This window comes from Parasteatoda tepidariorum, chromosome 1, assembly GCF_982258835.1.
Source record: "Parasteatoda tepidariorum strain Cologne lab strain chromosome 1, Ptep-v5.0, whole genome shotgun sequence".
Lineage (NCBI taxonomy): Eukaryota > Metazoa > Arthropoda > Arachnida > Araneae > Theridiidae > Parasteatoda > Parasteatoda tepidariorum.
Window position 1 is genome coordinate 122043760 of NC_141755.1, and position 20172 is coordinate 122063931.

Consider the following 20172-nt stretch of genomic DNA (forward strand, 5'->3'; position numbering starts at 1 on the left):
GATTGAATGTATCAAATATGGATGTTAGGAAGGAAATAAAACTAAAAAAACTTTATTATAATTAAACAAATTTGTATATTGCCAATTTTTATGTATTACAAACAGAAAGAAAAAGAATTTTTAAATCATTGCTTAACTCATTCTTTGCATAAACAGGGTGTTTCTATTGTACATTTTCCGCAAACATATTTCTTCTAAATACTATTATTTCTATAATTATAAGAATTATAATGATAGCTTATAATTATTCTTATAGTTAGTATTATTTCTTCTAAAAACTTTTGCTGTCTTGATTGTTTCGACATTTTTCTAGGTAAAAACTAACAGTTAGTTAGAAATTAAGGAAAGCTATCAGAATAAAATATAAGCTACTCACCAAAACATTTAGTTTTGGTCACTTTTTCTGACACAAAAATGCCAATCTAAAATTTTTGGTACTTTCTCGACATTTGAAGTCACAGTTATTCTGATTGAAATAACTGAGTAACAGTCTGCAGAAATGTGCAACTCATCCAATGCAATACTTTGAACAGACATTACATTGTAATTTCTGATTCGATAACCTTATAAAGCAATAAGTTGTTCTCCCAGTCAAATGACTGATAGTGGTAGAAATTGGTATATGACAAGTATTATTTGAAACAGACAAAATACAAAAAAAAAAAAAAAAAACAATAATAGAATATTAACCGTATGTAATTGTTAGAAAAAGTCATGTAGTCAAATGTGCAAAAACAATAGGATAATAAGCACATTTTCGATTAAACGGTCATTTGACTGGTTATGGTATGTTTTATGTGAAGGAATTTTAAAAGGATTTAAAATTCTTGATTTTCAGTCACTGGAAATAATAAATAGTTTAATAAACAAAGCTAAATTATATTTAAGGCTATTGAAACATAGCTACTCCTGTAATAACAAAAAGTAAGAAATGGGATGGAATGTCTAAATCAAAATAGACTAATCAAATTTATAACAGGAATAAACCAAGAATTGACCAAAATGTCCATATGTAAATAATTGTTTATAATATAAATGATTTTATTTAGGTGTGCCTTAGGAGGACATGCATATTTATTTCAAATGTTACTCCACAAAGAAACGCCTGCAAACATTCAGGATTCTTTTGGGTAAAAATCTCACTATATATTTTAAAGAAATGTGTTGATTTTTTATATTAATATCATTTTATAAAGCATAAGTTCTAAGTAATGTTATTTTCCAATGTTCAATTTGAAAAAAAGAGCTTTTTCAATTTAATCTTTTAATAGAAATTAATGTTTGTGTATTCAAATTAGCTCTAATGTCATTTTTCACATAGTACATTGCTTAATGTGAAAAAAAAATCAAGTGAATTTTTTTATAGATATGAATGTCTATGTATTTGCATTTGCTTCATTGTCATTTTTCACTAACATTGTTTACTTTGAAAAAAATAATAATAATTTTTTTTTTACCCAATTCCATTTAAGGAAATTAAGGATTGTGTCTTAAGGAAATTTGTCTTTATGTATTTACATAAACTTTGTAGATATTTTTTAAAAATTTATTTTATGTCCGCACTAAATCATGCCAGATGATATTAATTATTTTTTATTTTGTAAGTGAATAAATAGAAATAATCATTATTATTGGTTCTAAGATTTTATCTTGATGTTGAGTAGCTCAATTCTTTTTAAACTGATTTTGTGATTCCATGCTTTTTTCTCTCAGTCATTTACTATAAAATTGATTAGTTTTATTCTTTTTATTAGTTTTATAACTCTTTGTCTTTTTCAATTTGTTCAATTTTGAGTATTATCCACCCCTTGAATTAAAATTCATTGTTAAAATTTTTTTAATGCTTTTCTTTTAATTAGTTGTGAAATCTATCCTTGTTATTACGTTAGATTTGTATATTTCTGACTATAGATCTGAATCTGTATAATAGCTGTAACTGTTTTGAATGCATCCTTTTAAGTAGGTTTTATTGATAGCTTTGTTGATTTGGTTAATATTTTCGTTTTCTTTAGAATAGTTCAATTAGTTTTTTGTTTGTCTAAATTTTGTACGACTAGAATTTTTCAATCTTAATTTGAGACCTCATATTTTTACATTGTATAACTGATTAAAAAAAAGAGCAAAATGTGAGCTTATTTTTTTCTAAATTAGCTTAATTTGGTGTGTCAAATTGTCTAGTAATGTATAGTAACGTGTAAAGCAATGAAATAAAAAAATAACTTTTAACAAAAACTTTTTCAGTAATATAAACTGGTAAGATCATATCTCCTGAATACCGATCACAGTATTTGTGTTTAGTATAGCTTTTTTTAGTAGTTTTTATGGTATTTGCCTGTTTTTTGCCACATCATGTTGTTCAAGTGTTTTTTTTTTTAATCCTAAACAGGTCACATGTCTGTCCATCCATTTCATTTTCATCATTTAACGAAAATGATTTTCTATGTATTTACATTAACTTTGTGGGGTTTTTTTTAAATTTCAAAATAGTAGTGCTCCAATGCTAAATCATGCCAGAATAGGATATTTTAATTTTATTTATTTATTTTATTTAAACTAATAAATAATGATGATTAAGACAGGACTTAAATTTTTATCATCTTAATTTTAAGTAACTCAATTTTTTTCAAATTGGCTTCACTATTTTTTTTCTTGCTGTTACAGTCATTGATCACAGTTTAAAAATAAATAAATACTGCACATCGATATTTTTTATTAAAACATTTATAATATTAATTATACGCATACATACTTCACATGTGCACGCTTTCCTCACTAAAAGTTCTTGTATTTTTACAATAACCTAAATGTGTTTTGCACTTAACATTTTTGAACTTCTATTATTGTACAGCAATCAAATAGCAGCTTTTTTTTTGCATTTTACACCCTATTTATGAATTGATTCATAAATTATTTCATGTTTTGCATGTTTCTTTGAAATTATTCATCAATATAAAATTTTATTATTATTATTTTTATTATTGTATGATTTGTTTTTTATTGTACATATTAAATTTTTCAAGGGTAAATTACCTCTGCATTGGGCAGTATTAGCTAATGATTGGGAAATTGTAAAGTTGCTATATGATTATGAGACAGATGTAAATACAATGATTAAGAAAAATGATTGGTAAAATAATTTATTTTCTTGTTTTATTTCCTTTGATTTTAATTTACTATTTGGTTTTAAGGAGTTTCTTAAAATTAGATTATTTTGTTTTTGTTTGTTTGTGTTTTTGTTTGCCTTTTCAAAGCAGGCAAATCCTTAAAATGAAGAAAAAGTTAGTTTCATCTAAAAGTCCTCCACAAAGGCAAATTTCTCCCAATCCTGGTCCCCTTGTCTTCTGGACTGGGTTCAAAATTACAATGATACTTAGTTGAATATTAGTAGCCGTAAACCTAAAAATTGGGTTGACTATTCATCAACGGTTATAAATTTAAATTAAAATCTTTGAATAAGTTGCTATAATAGGTCTGTGTGTACCTCTTTTTGGTTTGATTGAGGCACTGATGCCTCTCCTCTTTCCTTGTGTTGGATAAAATTTGGACAGATCCTTTGCTTACCAAAATCTTTGTAAATGAACTGCCATTGTTAATTCTGAATCTTCTCATAGGCAGTCGTTCAACAGCATCAGTCGCTAATGCTTGATATTAATGATTGTCACATATGCTTTATATATAATGGTATGCCACACATGTTTATTGCCAAATCGAATTTCCTTTGTCATAATCCTAGCATGGTTTATTTCCCTCCCTGTAAACATTTAAACCAATTAAAAACAATTTTTCTATTATTAGACATCATTTTGGTGCACCTGAACCAACATTGCATAATCTACATTTTCTGAGGCTGTTAGCCAATAAATGTTTTCATATTTATCCACTGTTAATTTCAATTTTATGTTAGATTTCTCGAACAAGCAGGTCAACCACTCCTGTCAGGCTAATCTAATCTTTGCTTTTAGCCATCCCCACGAATATAATCCTGCATCTTAAGTTATGTTGCTTTACTTTATTTCTTAACCATCCACCAAACCATTTAGACTCAACCTGTATTAAAAAAACATACTAAGAAACCATGTTGTGAATATTAATGTGTGTATAATTATAAATTGAAATTAGTACATTTTATCAGAATTTCCATAATTTAAATTGAAGTAAATTTGAATTATCTATGTTTTATTGCCATGAGAACATTAATGTTGTAAAAGGATAAATTTTTTATTTCCCCCCCCCCCCTAAATTTGTATGTTTAACATTAAAAAAATTATTAAAAATTAAATTATTTTTTAGAATGAAAATCCACCTCATGCATTTTGTAAAATCAACAGAAATTTAAATAAAGGAGTGGTAAGTATCTTTGTTTTTCTCCAATGGTGTGAAATACTATACGATATATGTTAACTACTACTTTTAATAAGTTATTACTTTTTAGTGACTTGTGATTGAAATTATCTTCATAACTTACCTTTCAGAATATTTGCTTTCTTGAGCTGACATGACCCTAAAGCATATTTGTCATTTTTTTATTTAGTTTATTTCTTTTTTTTCCCTTCCTTTTTAACATAATTTATAAGATCCTTTTTTGTTGTTTGTTTTTGTTTTGTTACCTTGCCAGGATTGCGACTCCATGTTGAAAATAAAGAAAGCCTGGAAAATACAGGGAATTTAAAAATCATCTAAATTAATGGGGAAAATGCAGGTGTTTTTTAATTTTTTTTTACAAACTCAGAATTTTGTTTCTTATTTTTGTCTTTTGAAAAATTTCAACCACTCAAAAGTGATTTATGAGATATTTAAGGATGATATTTTAACTATGCTAAACTATTTAAATTTCTTATAGCATTATTTAAGTATGTTCATCTGTTCATTTTTTTCCTTAAGTTTTTTAGCAATTAACACTGTAATAGCCCAAAGTAGCTCACACAAGAGCACAATAATTGTTGTGTTGCTTCTTAATATATTGTGTATAATATGTGCAGAGAAAACACTGGGAATTCTGTTTTTCCTTCCAGATTTGAGTGTTAACCCTGCTTGCTCAGTTAGCACAACGTATAGCTGTGATGTTGGTACTCAGCACAATTTATAGCTGACTTTAAATAATATGCATGTTATAAAACTGAAACATTCAATTAGTTCATATTTATAATTATTTTTCATATGTTTTCTCCTTCTATGTTGTTTTTGGATAGAAAGAGTCCATTACAATAGCAAATACCATTTTCAAATTCTCATTATATTTTTAAGAAATTTAACCTAGTAGAGATTTTTTTTTCTTCTGAATTCATGAAAGTACTTGTTTAAATAATTTATGTTTAAAAATACAACGCTATTTACAAATAAAATGTTTCAACTGTACAAAATATGTAGAGGTGAAATTCTTTGATCGTTTTGCAGATTGCTTTGGTTTGTTGATTAAATTCTAATTCTTAATTAAATTCTTATTTTGCAGTTAATTGAAACTTAATTAAACATTTTGATGAAATGTCTTATCTTTATTTTTGTTTAAAAATATCAATATTACAATTAAAATAGTTAAGATCCTATGATTTTAAATCAATGAATATTTTTTTCTGTTAAGTATTTTCATCAATATGTTTTAAAGATCCAGCTTATTTTTAAATGGAGAAAAGTATAACTGTTTTGTGTGAAATCACTCAGTATTTTTCGTAAGTTATCTTACTAACTGCTCTGAAGTATTGTATTTTGCTAAAAGTTACGGGGAATTGGGATCATGGGTGCAAGTCTTCCGTCCCCAGGATGGATTTCCGTCTTTCAAAAAAGTCCGCGGACGGAAATTGGAAATTTTTTTTTCTGTCCTTAAAAATATTTTTTAGGTCTACGCTATTGGTCTACTTTCTTATGTCCTGTTGTTATTTTATCAAAAGACAGATGAATAAATATTTTTTGTGCAGTATTTATTGTTGTTAATTTACGTCGCACTAGAGCTGCACAATGGGCTATTGGCGACGGTCTGGGAAACATCCCAGAGGATGATCCGAAGACATGCCATCACAATTTTGATCCTCTGCGGAGGGGATGGTACCCCCGCTTCGGTAGCCCGACGACCTGCGTGCGAAGTCGAGCACTTTACGGAAGCACAGTTTAACGAGGACCAATACCTCGGTCCCTACGCAGACTGATCCAAGTGGTCACCCACCCGCACGCTGACCGTAGCCAGTGATGCTTGACTTCGGTTATCTGCTGGGAACCGTGTCTTAACGATCAGTCCACTGCGGGACGTACAGTATCTAAACTTGATGTATTATGGTAAAGCTTTCTTAGATAGTTTGTATATGTCGAGGGGGTATTGTGTATGTTAGGTATTTCAGTCAAAAAATTTTCAGTCTTGGCCTTTTTTCCAACTTTCACCCATGACTGGGATAAGATTCAGATTTCAAATCAGCCTGAAAAAGTAGTTATTGACCTAGAAAAATTGAAGACTTAGATTATTTTTTTTTTGAAGTATGACTTAATTTGGATTTTGATTTATTTTTGGTAAAGATCTGAATTTTTTCGAAAGGTTTGAAGGTGATTAGCCATAATAATCTATAAAATGTTAAGAATTATTTAAACCCAAGAGAGTGATTTGAAGATGTTTTATGTATGTTTTTCATAATGATGCATAATGCTATCATAGAATGTGTAATGGATAATGATTTTATATCGATAATGATGCATATAACTTTAAATTTTCAATACTTTAAAGATTTTATTGGCATTGTTTCTTTTTTTATCTGCAGTTATTATTCTCGAGTATTTTTTTTAACTAACACATTGTATAGCCGTGTGCATTATTTTTTAGAATTGCGCATTTGGATAATGAGAATATTTTCTCTGAAGTTAAATATGAATTCTGTATTAGGTCTTTTAAGATAGTAAACAATTTATTATTTTTAGCTATAAAATATGTGTTAATTAATACTTTCTTAAACTGTAACACAAAATACTAAATTTTTATTGCACATTTATTTAATGGCTTGTGAGTTAAGCATAAATTGTTCACACTACTATTTTTTATGTGTGATCTGTTTTATGTCTGAAGTGCTATAATCTAGAAGATTCTGTATATTTTACATTTTACTGTTCTTTCTTAATAAATTAATCACAGCTTAATGGCTTGTGAGTTAAGCATAAATTGTTCACACTACTATTTTTTATGTGTGATCTGTTTTATGTGTGAAGTGCTACAATCTAGAAGATTCTGTATATATTTTGCTAGGTTATCCCGCCATTTTAAACTAGAACGATAATGAAAAAAAGCGGAAATTTGGCTCATCCTTGAAGTTGAGTAGAGGAAAATGTGGGGAAGGGGGGAATTTTTCTCCCTGTTTGCCCAGAGAAATGTCATTTCTTCTGTGACCTTGAAGATCTTTAGATCAAGAGGGGGCAGGGAAGTGAGGAACATTTTATTTTCTCAGAATCCTTCTTCTGATTAGCTGCTGTCAATCAAACTCAGAGGAGTGGTATGCTGATTTCGTTTTCTCTTTGAATTAGGAAGGGGTGGGGGAAAAGCATTGCACATGCATATCAGTGAACAGAAGATGAAAGAGAAAAAAAAAGGAAGAATTTATTTATCTATTTAAGATAGATTAACAAAACAATATTTTTCTTTTAATACATTCTGATTCTTTAGAAGTGCGGTATCATTTGCAAGTTTTTCTTGATGTGGAATCACATCTGCTTTCATTAAAAATCGTGTTTTTATAAAAAAAAATAAATAAAAGGAGAATTGTTTATTAATATAAACATACGATTATTTTATGAAGCAGATTGCAGTTTTCTTTTTCTGATTCCACTACGTTTGAGTTTTTTCTTTCTCTTCAGGATAAATTTCGTACTCAATAAATTAATTCTTTTTATTCATAAATTTTATCATTAGGTTATTTTTTAAATTCCTTTGATCTTATTGATCTTGCCTTGTTCCAGGTTTTAATATTTATGTTAGTGCCTTTTTTAATTATCGTTTCGTTTTGATAATTTTCAAGCGTTGTTTTTATTTAGATTAAAAAGTTTTCATTTTATTTTTGTCCCCCCCATATTATTAGATATGAAATATATTGCGTTTTTTAATCATTGATTTTGTTTTTATTAGTTGATTTAGGAATTTTAATTATTTAAAAAAAAAAATATGAGAATTTTGTATTTCTTGCACTTGTTTTTCTTGTCTAAACTTGCAAATTTTTTTATTCTTTGAATTTTTTTTTCTTTTTAACTTTAGGACAGCTTTTATTTTTTCTCTTACTTTAAAATATGTTACACTTTTTCCTTGTCTTTGGATTCGATAACAAATCGATGAACGACACTTTTTGATCAATCCAGAAAACCGGGAAATTCAGATATCCTGAATAGCGATGGTTATGAACATCCCGGATAATTTAGTTCTCTACTGTAGTAGTTATTATTTAGGTTATTGAGACAGAGATTTTTTATTATTGAAAATCTCTTTTGATTTAGACTGAAAATATGATTTTTTATATTTAAATGCTTAAACATATATGGTATTAATATATAAAAGTACTTTTGAAGTATTGAAGATTTGATGCTAAGAGGCATTTTGTCTCTTTTGAGTTTAGATTTCTTTCAATAAACTAACTCTCATATTTGTGTGTAGATATTATTTCGTAAAGTGTAATTTTTTATCCTTAAACTAATACAAAATAATACAATTCTTTTTTTTTTAATAGCTTGGTTCAGGCATCCATTTATGCTATAAAAAATCCATGAATCGGCCAGATCTGTAGTGTTATACACCTGGTAAGTTTTCATTTATAGTTAGTATTTTAGTGCCACACTAGTAGAATTCACCAAACAGAACTTGCACATGACTGTTTAAAATGAATCAGATCAAATATTTTTTTCTGTGAATAAGATGTTTTTTTTGCAGATTGTAAAACTGAAGTGAGGTTTTTCATTCAACATATTTTATGTGTTCCAGTGCATTTTGTTTAAGTATAATTATAATATCAAAAAAAGTTTTTTAATCTACTGTATTAAATAAGGTTTATTTAGCAATATTATTTTAATCAAAACATTTATCCTGATTTTATATGATATTGATGAGAGCTCATAAGTTGCAATTGATTTATGCCTAGAGCAATCAGTTTCATAACTTCTAATTTTATTCCATTTTTTTTCCATCTACATGACACACCATTTTCAAGCATGTACCATTTTGCACCATTTTTTAACTGAACAATATGATTCATTGCATTTCCATAAAATTTTGTCAACTTTCTGCCTAGTGAACTGTCTCGCATTCACAAAATAATACATTGCAAGTTTTATCACACATTTTAGTGAAAATCTATCTCAAGGAAGAGAGATTCATCAAATGTGACTTGATATCCTGAAGGGTCATCATCAGGATATCAAATGTATCACTATGTGAATCATCAGGATATCAAATTCTTTGATTATTTGTTTAACTTAAAATTGGTTTTTTTCATATTGTTCTCCTAGCTCTAAAAACTAGAAACAGGATTTTTGAGTTTTCCACAAATATGCAGAATTCCACTTTTTCTCTGACTTAGTAAATGAAAAGTTTTTTTTTTAAAGGAAAAGTTTTTTTTAAAGAAGTATTAATTTAACGGGGGAAGAAAGCTTTATTTCAAACCTAAAGCTTTCGTTGTTTTTCTGGAGAGCATATTTGTAAAAAAAGCACATTTTATGTCATCTTTAATTAATCAATCAACCTCGTAAGTGTCCCAGGTATTATTATCATTCGAAAAATTGGGAATATATATATATATGTAATGTTAAAAGAATTATATATTAAATATAATCCATAAATAGAGCATTTATCTAACGCGCAAACGTTTAAAAACCTTTCCCACAAGAAAGTAATAATATTGATCTAATTATCTCAAAAAATGTGATGATGTGGCTTTAGCAGCTTGGGAAATTGATCAGTCCCACGCTACTGAGACCTATTAACATTTAAATATATTGTCCAGAAAGATAAAAACCCTCTTTCCAAGGTCAAGTGTGCTATTCTCTACCTATCCACCAGCATGTAAGGTTGTCATTCTGGGGCTCTGGCCCTTACTTTAATAAAATTATATTATGATTCCTGCATTTTCCTGTATCTTTTTCGTAAACAAGAGTAACTGGGGAGGAGTATGCACTATAGGAGGGTTTAATTATGTTAGCTTTTAATAAATTATCTATTTGATTTTTAATTTCTGCATTATCTTTAACAGATGCTCGATATGGACGCAATGATATGGGCAGTTCAGAAGTTAACTTTACTTTAATAGGTTGAAGTTTTAAGTTGCCAATATCAAAATTATTTTTGGAAAATACATGATCATAACTAGATAAAAGATAATTTAACTTTACCCTATCCTCTTCAGAAGTTACAGGTATTTTATCCTGAAATTCTGAAGGTGGGTTGAGCCTATGCTCATGAATATTTAAACTATTGACATTTCTTTCATCATACAAATTATTAGTTTCTATATATCTATTATTAACACAATCATTTACATTACAATTCACACTATTAAGATCAATTTTTTGTTTATTGTTGTAAAATATATTAGCATGATATTTATTTTTAGCACTATAATAATTATTAGACTGAGAAAATTTATCATATGTAACATCTTTAAATTTTTGAAAAACTCTAAAATTTTTAAAATCAATATGTAACTTAAATAATGTTATTTCATTAAGACCAAGTATAGCAAAATTACGAGGGGTGTCCATAAAAGCGCATGTTATCACTTTTGTAATGTTTCCTATTTTAACACTTACCTTTTGGAGGTTTCCCTTGATATTTCCCTGAAATTGCAAAATTAAAATCCTAGTAGAGTTCAAATGATTTTTTGATTGTCCTATAAAATGTTTCGGAATTATAGTGATGTTGAATCCTGTGTCCAATATAGTTAGTAAATTCTTATTGTTCACTCGCGATGTCACACATAAATAGTCATTTGATGGACAGTTTTCACTCCAAAAATACTTGGACTAACATAATCTTACCATTTAATAAGTTATAAATCTCAATATTTATAGTAAAATTTTTAAAAAGAAAACTTAAGAGATAGTTATAAGTTCTATTCCCAATTTTAGTGTTTATATATTTCGTCCACAAATAAAGCAAAGCCTCCAAATATATTAAATTTGTTAAGTGTAATCTCTTTTGATATTTTAAATTTTAAAAAATATATATTTATTCTAAATGTATGTAAAAAAAACAACTTATCTTTGTAAAAGAAAAGTTTTTTTTAAAAAAAAGAAGTATTTAAAGTGGAAAAAAAGAAGTGCCTCACCTTTATTTCAAACCAAAAGCTTTAATTTTTTTTTCACTGGAGAACATATTCGTAAAGAAAGCACATTTGATTAAACAATCATCTTCGTAAGTGTCCCAGTTTTTTCCTTTAAAAAAAAATCTTTTTTTTAATGAAAAAAAAAAGTTTTTTCTGAATTCAATTAGAGCCTTTTTCCACTCCAGAAATACTCGGACTATCTCTTAGTACATTTATCCACTGATATTCCTACATTTATTGATTTTTCAAAAGAAATCAATTAAAATAATAAAAAGAGAAAAAGTTAATAAGTAAAAGATCCTTTTGCAATAACCCTCTCATTACAGTCCATGTTGGACCATGGTCTCACTAACAATTTTCCTCCAAAGTTGCCTGTCTTTAGCTCTTTGTTTCCAGTTTTGGACTTTTAGAGTCTTAAGGTCTTTTTCTACCTCGTAACCATCTCTTGGCCGCTCTTCCTCTTTTCCTCTGGCACTGCCCCTTGAATATTTTCTTAATGCCTCTGTTTTCCTCCATTCTTTCAAGGTGTCCTAGCCATTGACTTCTCCTTGCTTTTACATAATTTATTATACCTTTTTCTTTAAATGGTCTTGCAATTTCAAAATTGTATCGCCTTCTCCACAGATCACCCTCTTTGACCAGGCCAAAAATAGTTCTAAGAATTTTTCTTTCCCAGGTAATCAACATTTTTTCTTGTTTCTGGGTTGGAGTTCATGTCTCTGATCCATAGATAAAGGTTGGTCTGATTATAGTTTTATAAACCTGAAGCCTCGTTATTACTTTTGATGCTAGCAATCTCTTAAGTGCAAAATGACTGCTATTTCTAGCATTTAGTCTTTGCTTAATCTCTGGCATAATATCATTGCTTTCAGTGACAACTGAACCCAAGTACTTAAATTCTCTAACTCAATAAATTTCACTTAGAATATTATTTGGCATGTCTTCAATTTAATATCATAAAAACAATTATAATTTTAATTGCATACTTTATTAGTTATTTATTTGTATCTTCTAGGCTTACTAAATATTTAGCTTTTTATCTGCACATTTTTAATTTTGTTCTTTTTAAGGGTGCTTCTTTTATTCAGTTGCTGAAAAATGTCAGACCTGACAAATGCTTTAAAGTCCTACTGTTTGCCCTGACTGAACAAAAGATATTTTTCTATTCACGGGGACTGATGTTTTGACTAGTGTAGCCGAAGCTGTAGTAATGGTAACTGTTTTTCTATGTAGATTTATAAGACTCCTTTTAAGCATAGTTAAGATCAGAGGAAATTTTCTCTTTTCACGCTTGCTATTAAAATGTGTATTACCTAAAATTAGACCAAATTAATTGTTTTGTTCTTCTAAAAATCATCGTGTACCCCCGGAACTGCTTTCGCAGTTCCGGGGGTTGGCGAGTGCCAGTGAGCAGGGTCCGAAGCCTCCTAGTAATGATAAATTAAAAAATTTATCTTTTTTAAAGTTAACTCTTAACATCTGCTGACAATTTTTAACTATTTAGAGAAAGTTCATCACCGTTAAAAATTAAAATTATTTTATTTTAATTTTTAACGATTCACCGTTAAAAATTAAATTAAGATTATTTTTTAAATATTATTTTCAAGATTTTATTTGAATATAATTTATTTTGTTTCTTTTAATCATGTTTAAAAATATTGAAAACAAAACAAGTGAAAAAACATTTTCTCTTAAGTGATACATTAAACAACAATTAACAAGTTCAAAGTTTTATTTTCTGGTTTTAAAAAAATAAGCTAAAACTTTTTATATATGCTTTTTTGTAATTTTTATATTAATTTGTTTTTTAAAATTATAAAGTTAAAATTTATCTAAAAATGCAGTCTTTTTCCTAAGGTTAAATATTTGAAAAATGGGACAAGTTACTGATACTCTTTATAGTTATATGTAATTTTAATTTCACTTTCTATTAATCGTATTATAAAAACATGGAAGATGATTAAATATGTATTCCAGTTTAATTTTATTAAAGGTACAAGTCAGATGACATTTTAGTCTTGACTCATTATAAATTTGTAATAAGTAATATATATCAGGGCGTGTAGCCAAATTATACAGCAAAAAATAAGCACCTTTTAAGCACTTTTCAAGCACTAAAAAAATATTTTTAAGCACTTTGAAAAATATCATAAGTAGGCAGGGTTGGAAAGTTTTTGACGATTGATAGTTTTATTGTTTTAATCGTCATAATCATGAAATTTTGAATCATGCGAAACGAATGGCGTTTTCATACATTACGGACTGACAATGCGCAGAAATAGATTGGGGTTAAATTAATTGTGAAAACGTTGAATAGAACAATGTGAACTGTGTCTTTATGCATAATTCGAAGCGAAAATCAACATAGTAAAGGAAAAATCTCAGTTTTAAAAAGGGAAAATTAAGCACTTTTTAAAAACACTAAATGAAAACAGCACCTTTAAGGGCTTTTAAAAAACGAAAATCGAAAATTCCCGGGTTTTTTCAAATAAAACCCAATTTTCCCCCGGATTTTTTCAATAAAACCCGGGCGGGTTGGATTTTTTCAAAAATCCCCGGATTTTTTCAAACCTAGGTTTAACTGGAGAGCCTAGGTTTAACTCAGCTTAGTGAGGAATAAGATTGATACGTGTGTTTTTCCTACTGATTTAAATTAATGTTTTAGCAAAATGCTGAAACCCAAGTTAAATTTTTCTAGATAGTAATCGCGTGCCAAAATCACTGCGATAATGTCGAAGAACGTTAGAGAGTTTTTTCCAAAAATATTTTTCCTTTGGGAAGTAAAAAATTTTAAATTTCTTTTCTGCAGAAATTTTCCAAAGATTTTTTTTTCATCCAGAATTATATTCAAACAATGTTTTTCTATGAAGTAGGAGGAGGTAAAGGAAATGCTCGCTATTTTCTCTTTTCATTTGAGAATAATGAAGTTAAAAAATTTTATTTTTCTTTTCTCCAGAAGTTTTCAAAGGATTCTTTTTTTTTTTCTCCATCCAGAATTATATTAAACGATGTCTCTCTCGCTCATAGGAGGGAAAAGAAACGCTCGCGATTATTCTCTTCTCATTTGAGAATAATGAAGTTTAAAAAATTTTGTTTTTCTTTTCTCTAGAATTTTTTTTCCATCCAAAATTATATTCAAAGATTGTCTTTCTCGTGTATAGGAGGGAAAAGAAATGCTCGTTATTTTGCCTTTTTCATATGTTTATAATGAAGTAAAAACTGGAGTTGGTGTCGTTTTGAGTCCTGACGCAGACAACGACGAGGTAGAAGAAAGCGACGAGGAAGATGGAGCCCACCCACCCTTTTTTTTCTTCCATTTTACCGTTTTTGTTCATTTTATATTAAACCTGTATATATTTTTATTTCATTATTTTTTTTCTCTTATTAAACTTATGTGTATTACTTTATCGTTTTTCCTTCTTTTTAAAATTATTTCTAAATAATTATTTTTTTTAGTCATTGTAATTTATTTGACAATGAAAAAAAAAACGGTGTTTTTTAGCGATTCAGAAAACCGGAAAAATCAGTTATCCGGAATTGCGATGGTCCCGATTGTTCTGGATAATCAGTTCTCTACTGTATCAGGCTGCTATCCAATGTCTGGGAGATTGATCTGATCATCCAGATACATGCTGCTTGTCAGATAACTATATATGCTATTTTATAACAGACCAAAACTAGAAACATAAAACAAACTCGAAAGATTATAACTTTGATTTCTGGCCCAGGGAGACCAATATTATTTAATGGTGGTCCCAGATTACTGTTAATTTTGCTTTGGCCCCTGATAACACTTCCCCACATCCAAGTTCGTTCGCGTAATTGGGGTTCTACCCTGAGTTCTTCCTAGAAATTAAAAAGAGCGCTCAAAAAAAGGCACTCGTTTAACATCGTTAAAAGTTACCCTATTATACTATTTTTTTTTTGTCTATATTTCAAAAAATTATTAGCTCTTATTGTCAGAATAAGAGAAATTTGTCGTTTATAAAAATAATTGAAGGCATGCTAATAGATAATCTTTGGGCATGCATTTTTTTTCCAAAAGAGTCAACTGAAAAAAAAAATATTTTTAATTGATAAACAATGTAAAAGATTTTTATATAATATAAACTGAAAACTATAAGAAAATTAATTTTTAAAGCTGCATTTTTTTTTTTATAAGATTGAAACCATTAAAAAGTTTATTGATCTCCCCCGAAAAATAGAGGTACTTATAAAAATTAATCGAGTTGAGAATAATCCTAACAAAGTAAATATATGTAATAGTAATCAGAATTAAACCTGTAAACACAAATAATTTTATAATTTTACCAGTGTGTGATTATTGTTTTAACAGTAAACTAATTTTTTCAAAAGTGGAGTATGAATAAAAAGGTAGTGTTATTAAGGGATGGGTGACTTATTTTTACAAAGAGGGTGCCGTCGCATTTATAGAGATCAAAAGGCAAGCAGGGCGGACCGCCCTCCTAAAAACGTTTAGGGAGACTGCTGGTTTTACTAACGATATTTACTAATTATCTCGTGTCCTTGTTTCTGTATATTTTACATAATTTGAGTTCAATTGATGATATAATTAATAAAAGTGATTTTATCTTTAAACGTTTTTTGTTTCAGGCTTGAATTATGTTTTATGCACATTTTGTAATAGCTAAGAAGGGTCCCCTGGCTCGTATCTGGTTGGCTGCTCATTGGGATAAAAAAGCTGATTAATTTGAATGAAGCTGATGTATTTGAGACAAATATTGAAAGCTGTGTTGAACAATGTCTTCAGCCGAAGGTTGTTTTTCAATTATTTTTTTATTGCATTGCATTTCAGTTTATATATTGATTGTAAGTTGCTGGTGCAGGGCCCGCACTAAGCATTCTTCACAGTTGCCTCAAATTCCGAGAAAAAAATTGTGGAAAATACATATAAAAAATAGTTTGCCAAGCATTTGGCCTACCGAAGGTTTGACAAATGGGTCGCATATTCCTATCGTAACATCCCTATTTTTACAGCACCTGGAGATATTATTTATCGACCTATATTATTTAAAACACTAATGGCTACTGTATGGGATGTACAGTGCACCGAAAAGGTGGACCAATCTGAATAACTTTTGATCTAATGATTTGATCTTATCTTCATGTCCTTGGATTCAATCTTAATGGTTCGAGGAGGTGACCTCAACTATGATAATTAATAAGTGCAAACAATTTTTTAAATTATAAAATCAGACACAAAATTATACTTTCCCTGAATTAATATAATTTTTTTTCAACGGATTCAAATTTCTGACCCCCCCCCCTAAGTAAATGGGGTAGTCGCAATCTGGAAAATAGGGTCCCCATAGTCTGGTGGGGGAGAGCAATCAAAAATTTGGACCCCTAAATAGTAATTTTATTTTTTGTGTATTTTGCCATATCTTGAGAAATTTTTAAGTGAATTAAAAAACTTTTGCACACAGTTATGAAATTTGTTTATCCAAAGCAATAAATATTGGAATAAATGTTACACGCAAAATATAACTTTTAGTAAATATTTATTGCTTTTTATTATTCTATAAAATAATAGTTCAAAAGTTTTGAATTGTAAGTTGTACAATTTTTTACACCATTATAAAATATGTAAATTTACATTGTAATATACAAAATGGAGCAGAATTGGTCAAATAGTTCCTGAGAAATCTGTAAAATTTTATTTTTCAGTAACTATTTAACCGTTTTCACTCCAAATTTGTATTTTGCCATGTGAATTTACATACTTGAAAATTGTGTGAAAAATTTTATACTTTGCATTTCAGTTTTTTTTTTTGACTATTAATTTATAAAATAATAAATCTTCACTGAAAATTATTTTATGCGTGAAATTATCTTTGGATAAATGAATTTTATAATTGTGTGCGAAAATTCTTCAATTTCCTTAAAATTTTTCGAGATATGATGAAACAAGCAAAAAGTAAAATAAACATTAAGGGGATTTGATTTTGGCAGAAAAAACGTTATGAGAATACTGCATTTCTTAGCCAAAACCTGGTAAAATCTTGCTACAAATCTAGATAATAACCAACCTTGAAGTTCACTATTAGCAATAAATAGCTTGAGATTCTAAGTAGATAATTCTAACATCCATTAAAAAAATTTTAAAAAGAATATTCCATCACATCACTGTTGTATTTTCTGAAATGATTTATTCAATTGACTGATGTATTCAAATTAAAACATACATATGTTCAGAATAAGCTGTCTTTGATAATTTTTTGTTATATTTTTAAATTATATCAGTTTAAAATTATCATATTAGATTATCATATTAATATAAAACTGCTAGTACTGTGATGTTATTGGCGCTCTAACTAAACATTAAATAAATATGTTAAGTGGTTTATAAAACAAAATGAAGATGAAGCTGTTGTTAATCAATCGTTATTAATAAAGTGACTCCAAAATCTGGCTGCTAAAGAAACAAACAAAAAAAGACGGTTAAACTAGAAAGAAAAATGCATAACTGATTTTTTTGTTTTGTTATACAGTTATATATGTTAGAACAATAAACAATTTTTTAGACAACGTTAGAACAAATATATTTTCTTTTTGAAGTTTCATTAATGTCACTATTTTAATAATTTTCCTCATAGTTTAATGTTTATAAATTTAAAAAATTTTCTTAAGAAAGTCCTCTGATTATCTGACTATTTTGATTTTCCAACCAACCGCTGGTTCTGAGGGTGTCAGGTTATGAGGATTCCATTTTAATTTATCTTTTACGAATGTTCACTATTCACATTATTCTCAGATGATGGAACCTGCACATTGATCAATTGTTTATGTTTACTATAGTCTATGTAACTTGAACAAGAAAAAACGCAAAATACGTTTTAATGTTTTTGTCACCAGTAAAGATAATGAATGACATTTTTAACTTCTAGGATGAAGGAAAAATCATGGAAGTAGATGAAACTGAGATAGAAAATTTATGTTATTTGAAAGACTTTTGAACTTGAAGAAGAGGATTTAATACCAAATGCAAATGGTAAGTTTTATGGTTATTTCTTAAATAGTTATATCTTGGAATGATATGTGTTTCATAGTCCAGAGCATCGGTTCCCAAAAGGTGTTATGCGGAATTCAGACTTTGAACATTTGTGAAACTTTTGAAACTCGTTATTTTATTTATATCCAAGCAAAATAATTAATTATATATTTAATATTTTGTACATTTTTATGAAATTCTTTTGGCGAGATGGCAGTGAAAAATATGATGTTATTTTAAAAATATATTTTTTCTAACAACAATGTATTGAAAATATTATGAAAAAAATATTATACTAGTGTTTCCGGTCAAACCTTAAAATTTAAAGAAAATAACAAAATTCAAAATCCTTTAATTACCATTCTCAACATATGTGTTAGTTCATACAATGTTCATAATTCATTTTCAGTTTACCAAAAATCATATTTTTTTATTTAATTTATTTTTTTTTTTTCATTTTTAGCTAGACTTCATGCTGCTCCAGAACTGAAAATTCTACTGCCTAACATGAAATGTAATTTTAAAACTATTACTGATAAGACTGAAATAGTTAGTACAGGGCTCCCATGGTCCGTAAAAACTGCTTAACTTGTTAGGAAAATAAGGGCCCTTAAAAGTACTTAATTTTGGTTCAAGGTTGTTATAAGTCCTTAATTTTTTAGCATCCCTATGGTTGATAGGAACAATTTTTCAGTTCAATTCTTTAAAATAAAATTTCGTTCTTTTATCACCTAGAATTAGACCATGCATCGAGGGTGAAGCATTCTAGAGAGACAAAAATTAATGTGTGTGGGAGGCTACAGGCAAGGGGAAGAAAGCAGGTCCTTTCATTAATATATTCTGCCCTTTGCCTAGAATAATACTCTATGAGGAGAGTGACATTCTAAAAGAAAAGAATAGTGTGGACAAGGGGGATACTGCACATGGAAGAGATTGTGCTTTTTTTAGGAGGCTTTAAGGTACCTAAGTGGAAGACCTACACTAACCATCAAAATTGACAGAATTCAAGAAATTCAGTTCTACGGGTAATGGATCTTATAGGAATTAAGTAAAACGCTAAGAAAAGAAGTATCAGAAAAAGTTTTGAACTAGAATCGGTAGCGAAAACTATTTCCTAAAATTTTAATGAATTAAATAAATTTGTATAATATTTCAGTGTGTAATAAGTAACTGTAAATTTACGGAAAGCATAAATTTTTTTTTGAATGTTATGGTGGTTAATGCAGCAAAACTATTTCAGAAATTTCTTGATTGTAAGAAACTTAAATCTTTAAGAGACTTAGATTGTGCCATTTTACACTCGAGAGTAACCCAATTATGATGAGTTTCACTACTTCCAGGGTTCCATAAAAATGTCTAAAAAGGGGTTTCTTGAAAAATCTATGCTCTCAAGTTCAGTATTCTAATTCAATCCAGTATTTTGAATAAAAGTGAAATGTTCCAATTCTCAATTTATTTATTTGAAGAATTACCAAACCAACTTTAAATTTTCTATATTTTTGTACTGTAGTATAAATTAATTTTATATGCAGTCCAATAGTGATCAACTGCTATCAGTATTCAATATTTTATATATTTTTGAAATTTATTTTTATAAACAAGGAAGATAAGCTGAAAGAATTGTATAATTATAAATAAGTAAGACAAATCTGAAAAGAGAGACTTAAGTTAGAGTTTGATATTAAATAATAATAAATAAAAAAAATTTTAAATGAATTCATATTCGTTAAAACAATTTTTAAATATGTTTCAACATACATGAATTCATTTAACATTTTTTATTTTTCTAGAAAAATCTTCTAGTTTTTTTCCTTTTTAATTAAATGCTACTTTCATTTTTTGGTGTATTTAATGTACAATAACAGCTGTTTTATTACTAAAGTAATTGTA

The 20172-nt window shown here is 28.2% G+C and overlaps 1 protein-coding gene across 27 annotated transcripts in view; it reads left to right on the forward strand.

Annotated features, from left to right (window-relative positions):
• The window catches only part of LOC147816847 (uncharacterized), a 63580-nt gene that overhangs the window by 19279 nt on the left and 24129 nt on the right, over positions 1-20172 (forward strand). For 22 of the 27 annotated variants that reach the window (XM_087151891.1, XM_087151886.1, XM_087151900.1 and 19 more), the window contains 6 exons: positions 1050-1130; positions 4291-4347; positions 8685-8754; positions 12341-12483; positions 15885-16047; positions 18179-18282. In XM_087151891.1, coding sequence (XP_087008017.1) covers positions 1050-1060 — 11 coding nt within the window. In that variant the 3' untranslated portion in view covers positions 1061-1130; positions 4291-4347; positions 8685-8754; ... (1 more) ...; positions 15885-16047; positions 18179-18282. Of the gene's footprint in view, positions 1-1049; positions 1131-3020; positions 3128-4290; positions 4348-8684; positions 8755-12340; positions 12484-14431; positions 15615-15884; positions 16048-18178; positions 18283-18745; positions 18797-20172 lie in introns of those variants that run through there. The other 5 variants (XM_087151895.1, XM_087151930.1, XM_087151952.1 and 2 more) reach the window with 4 other exon arrangements.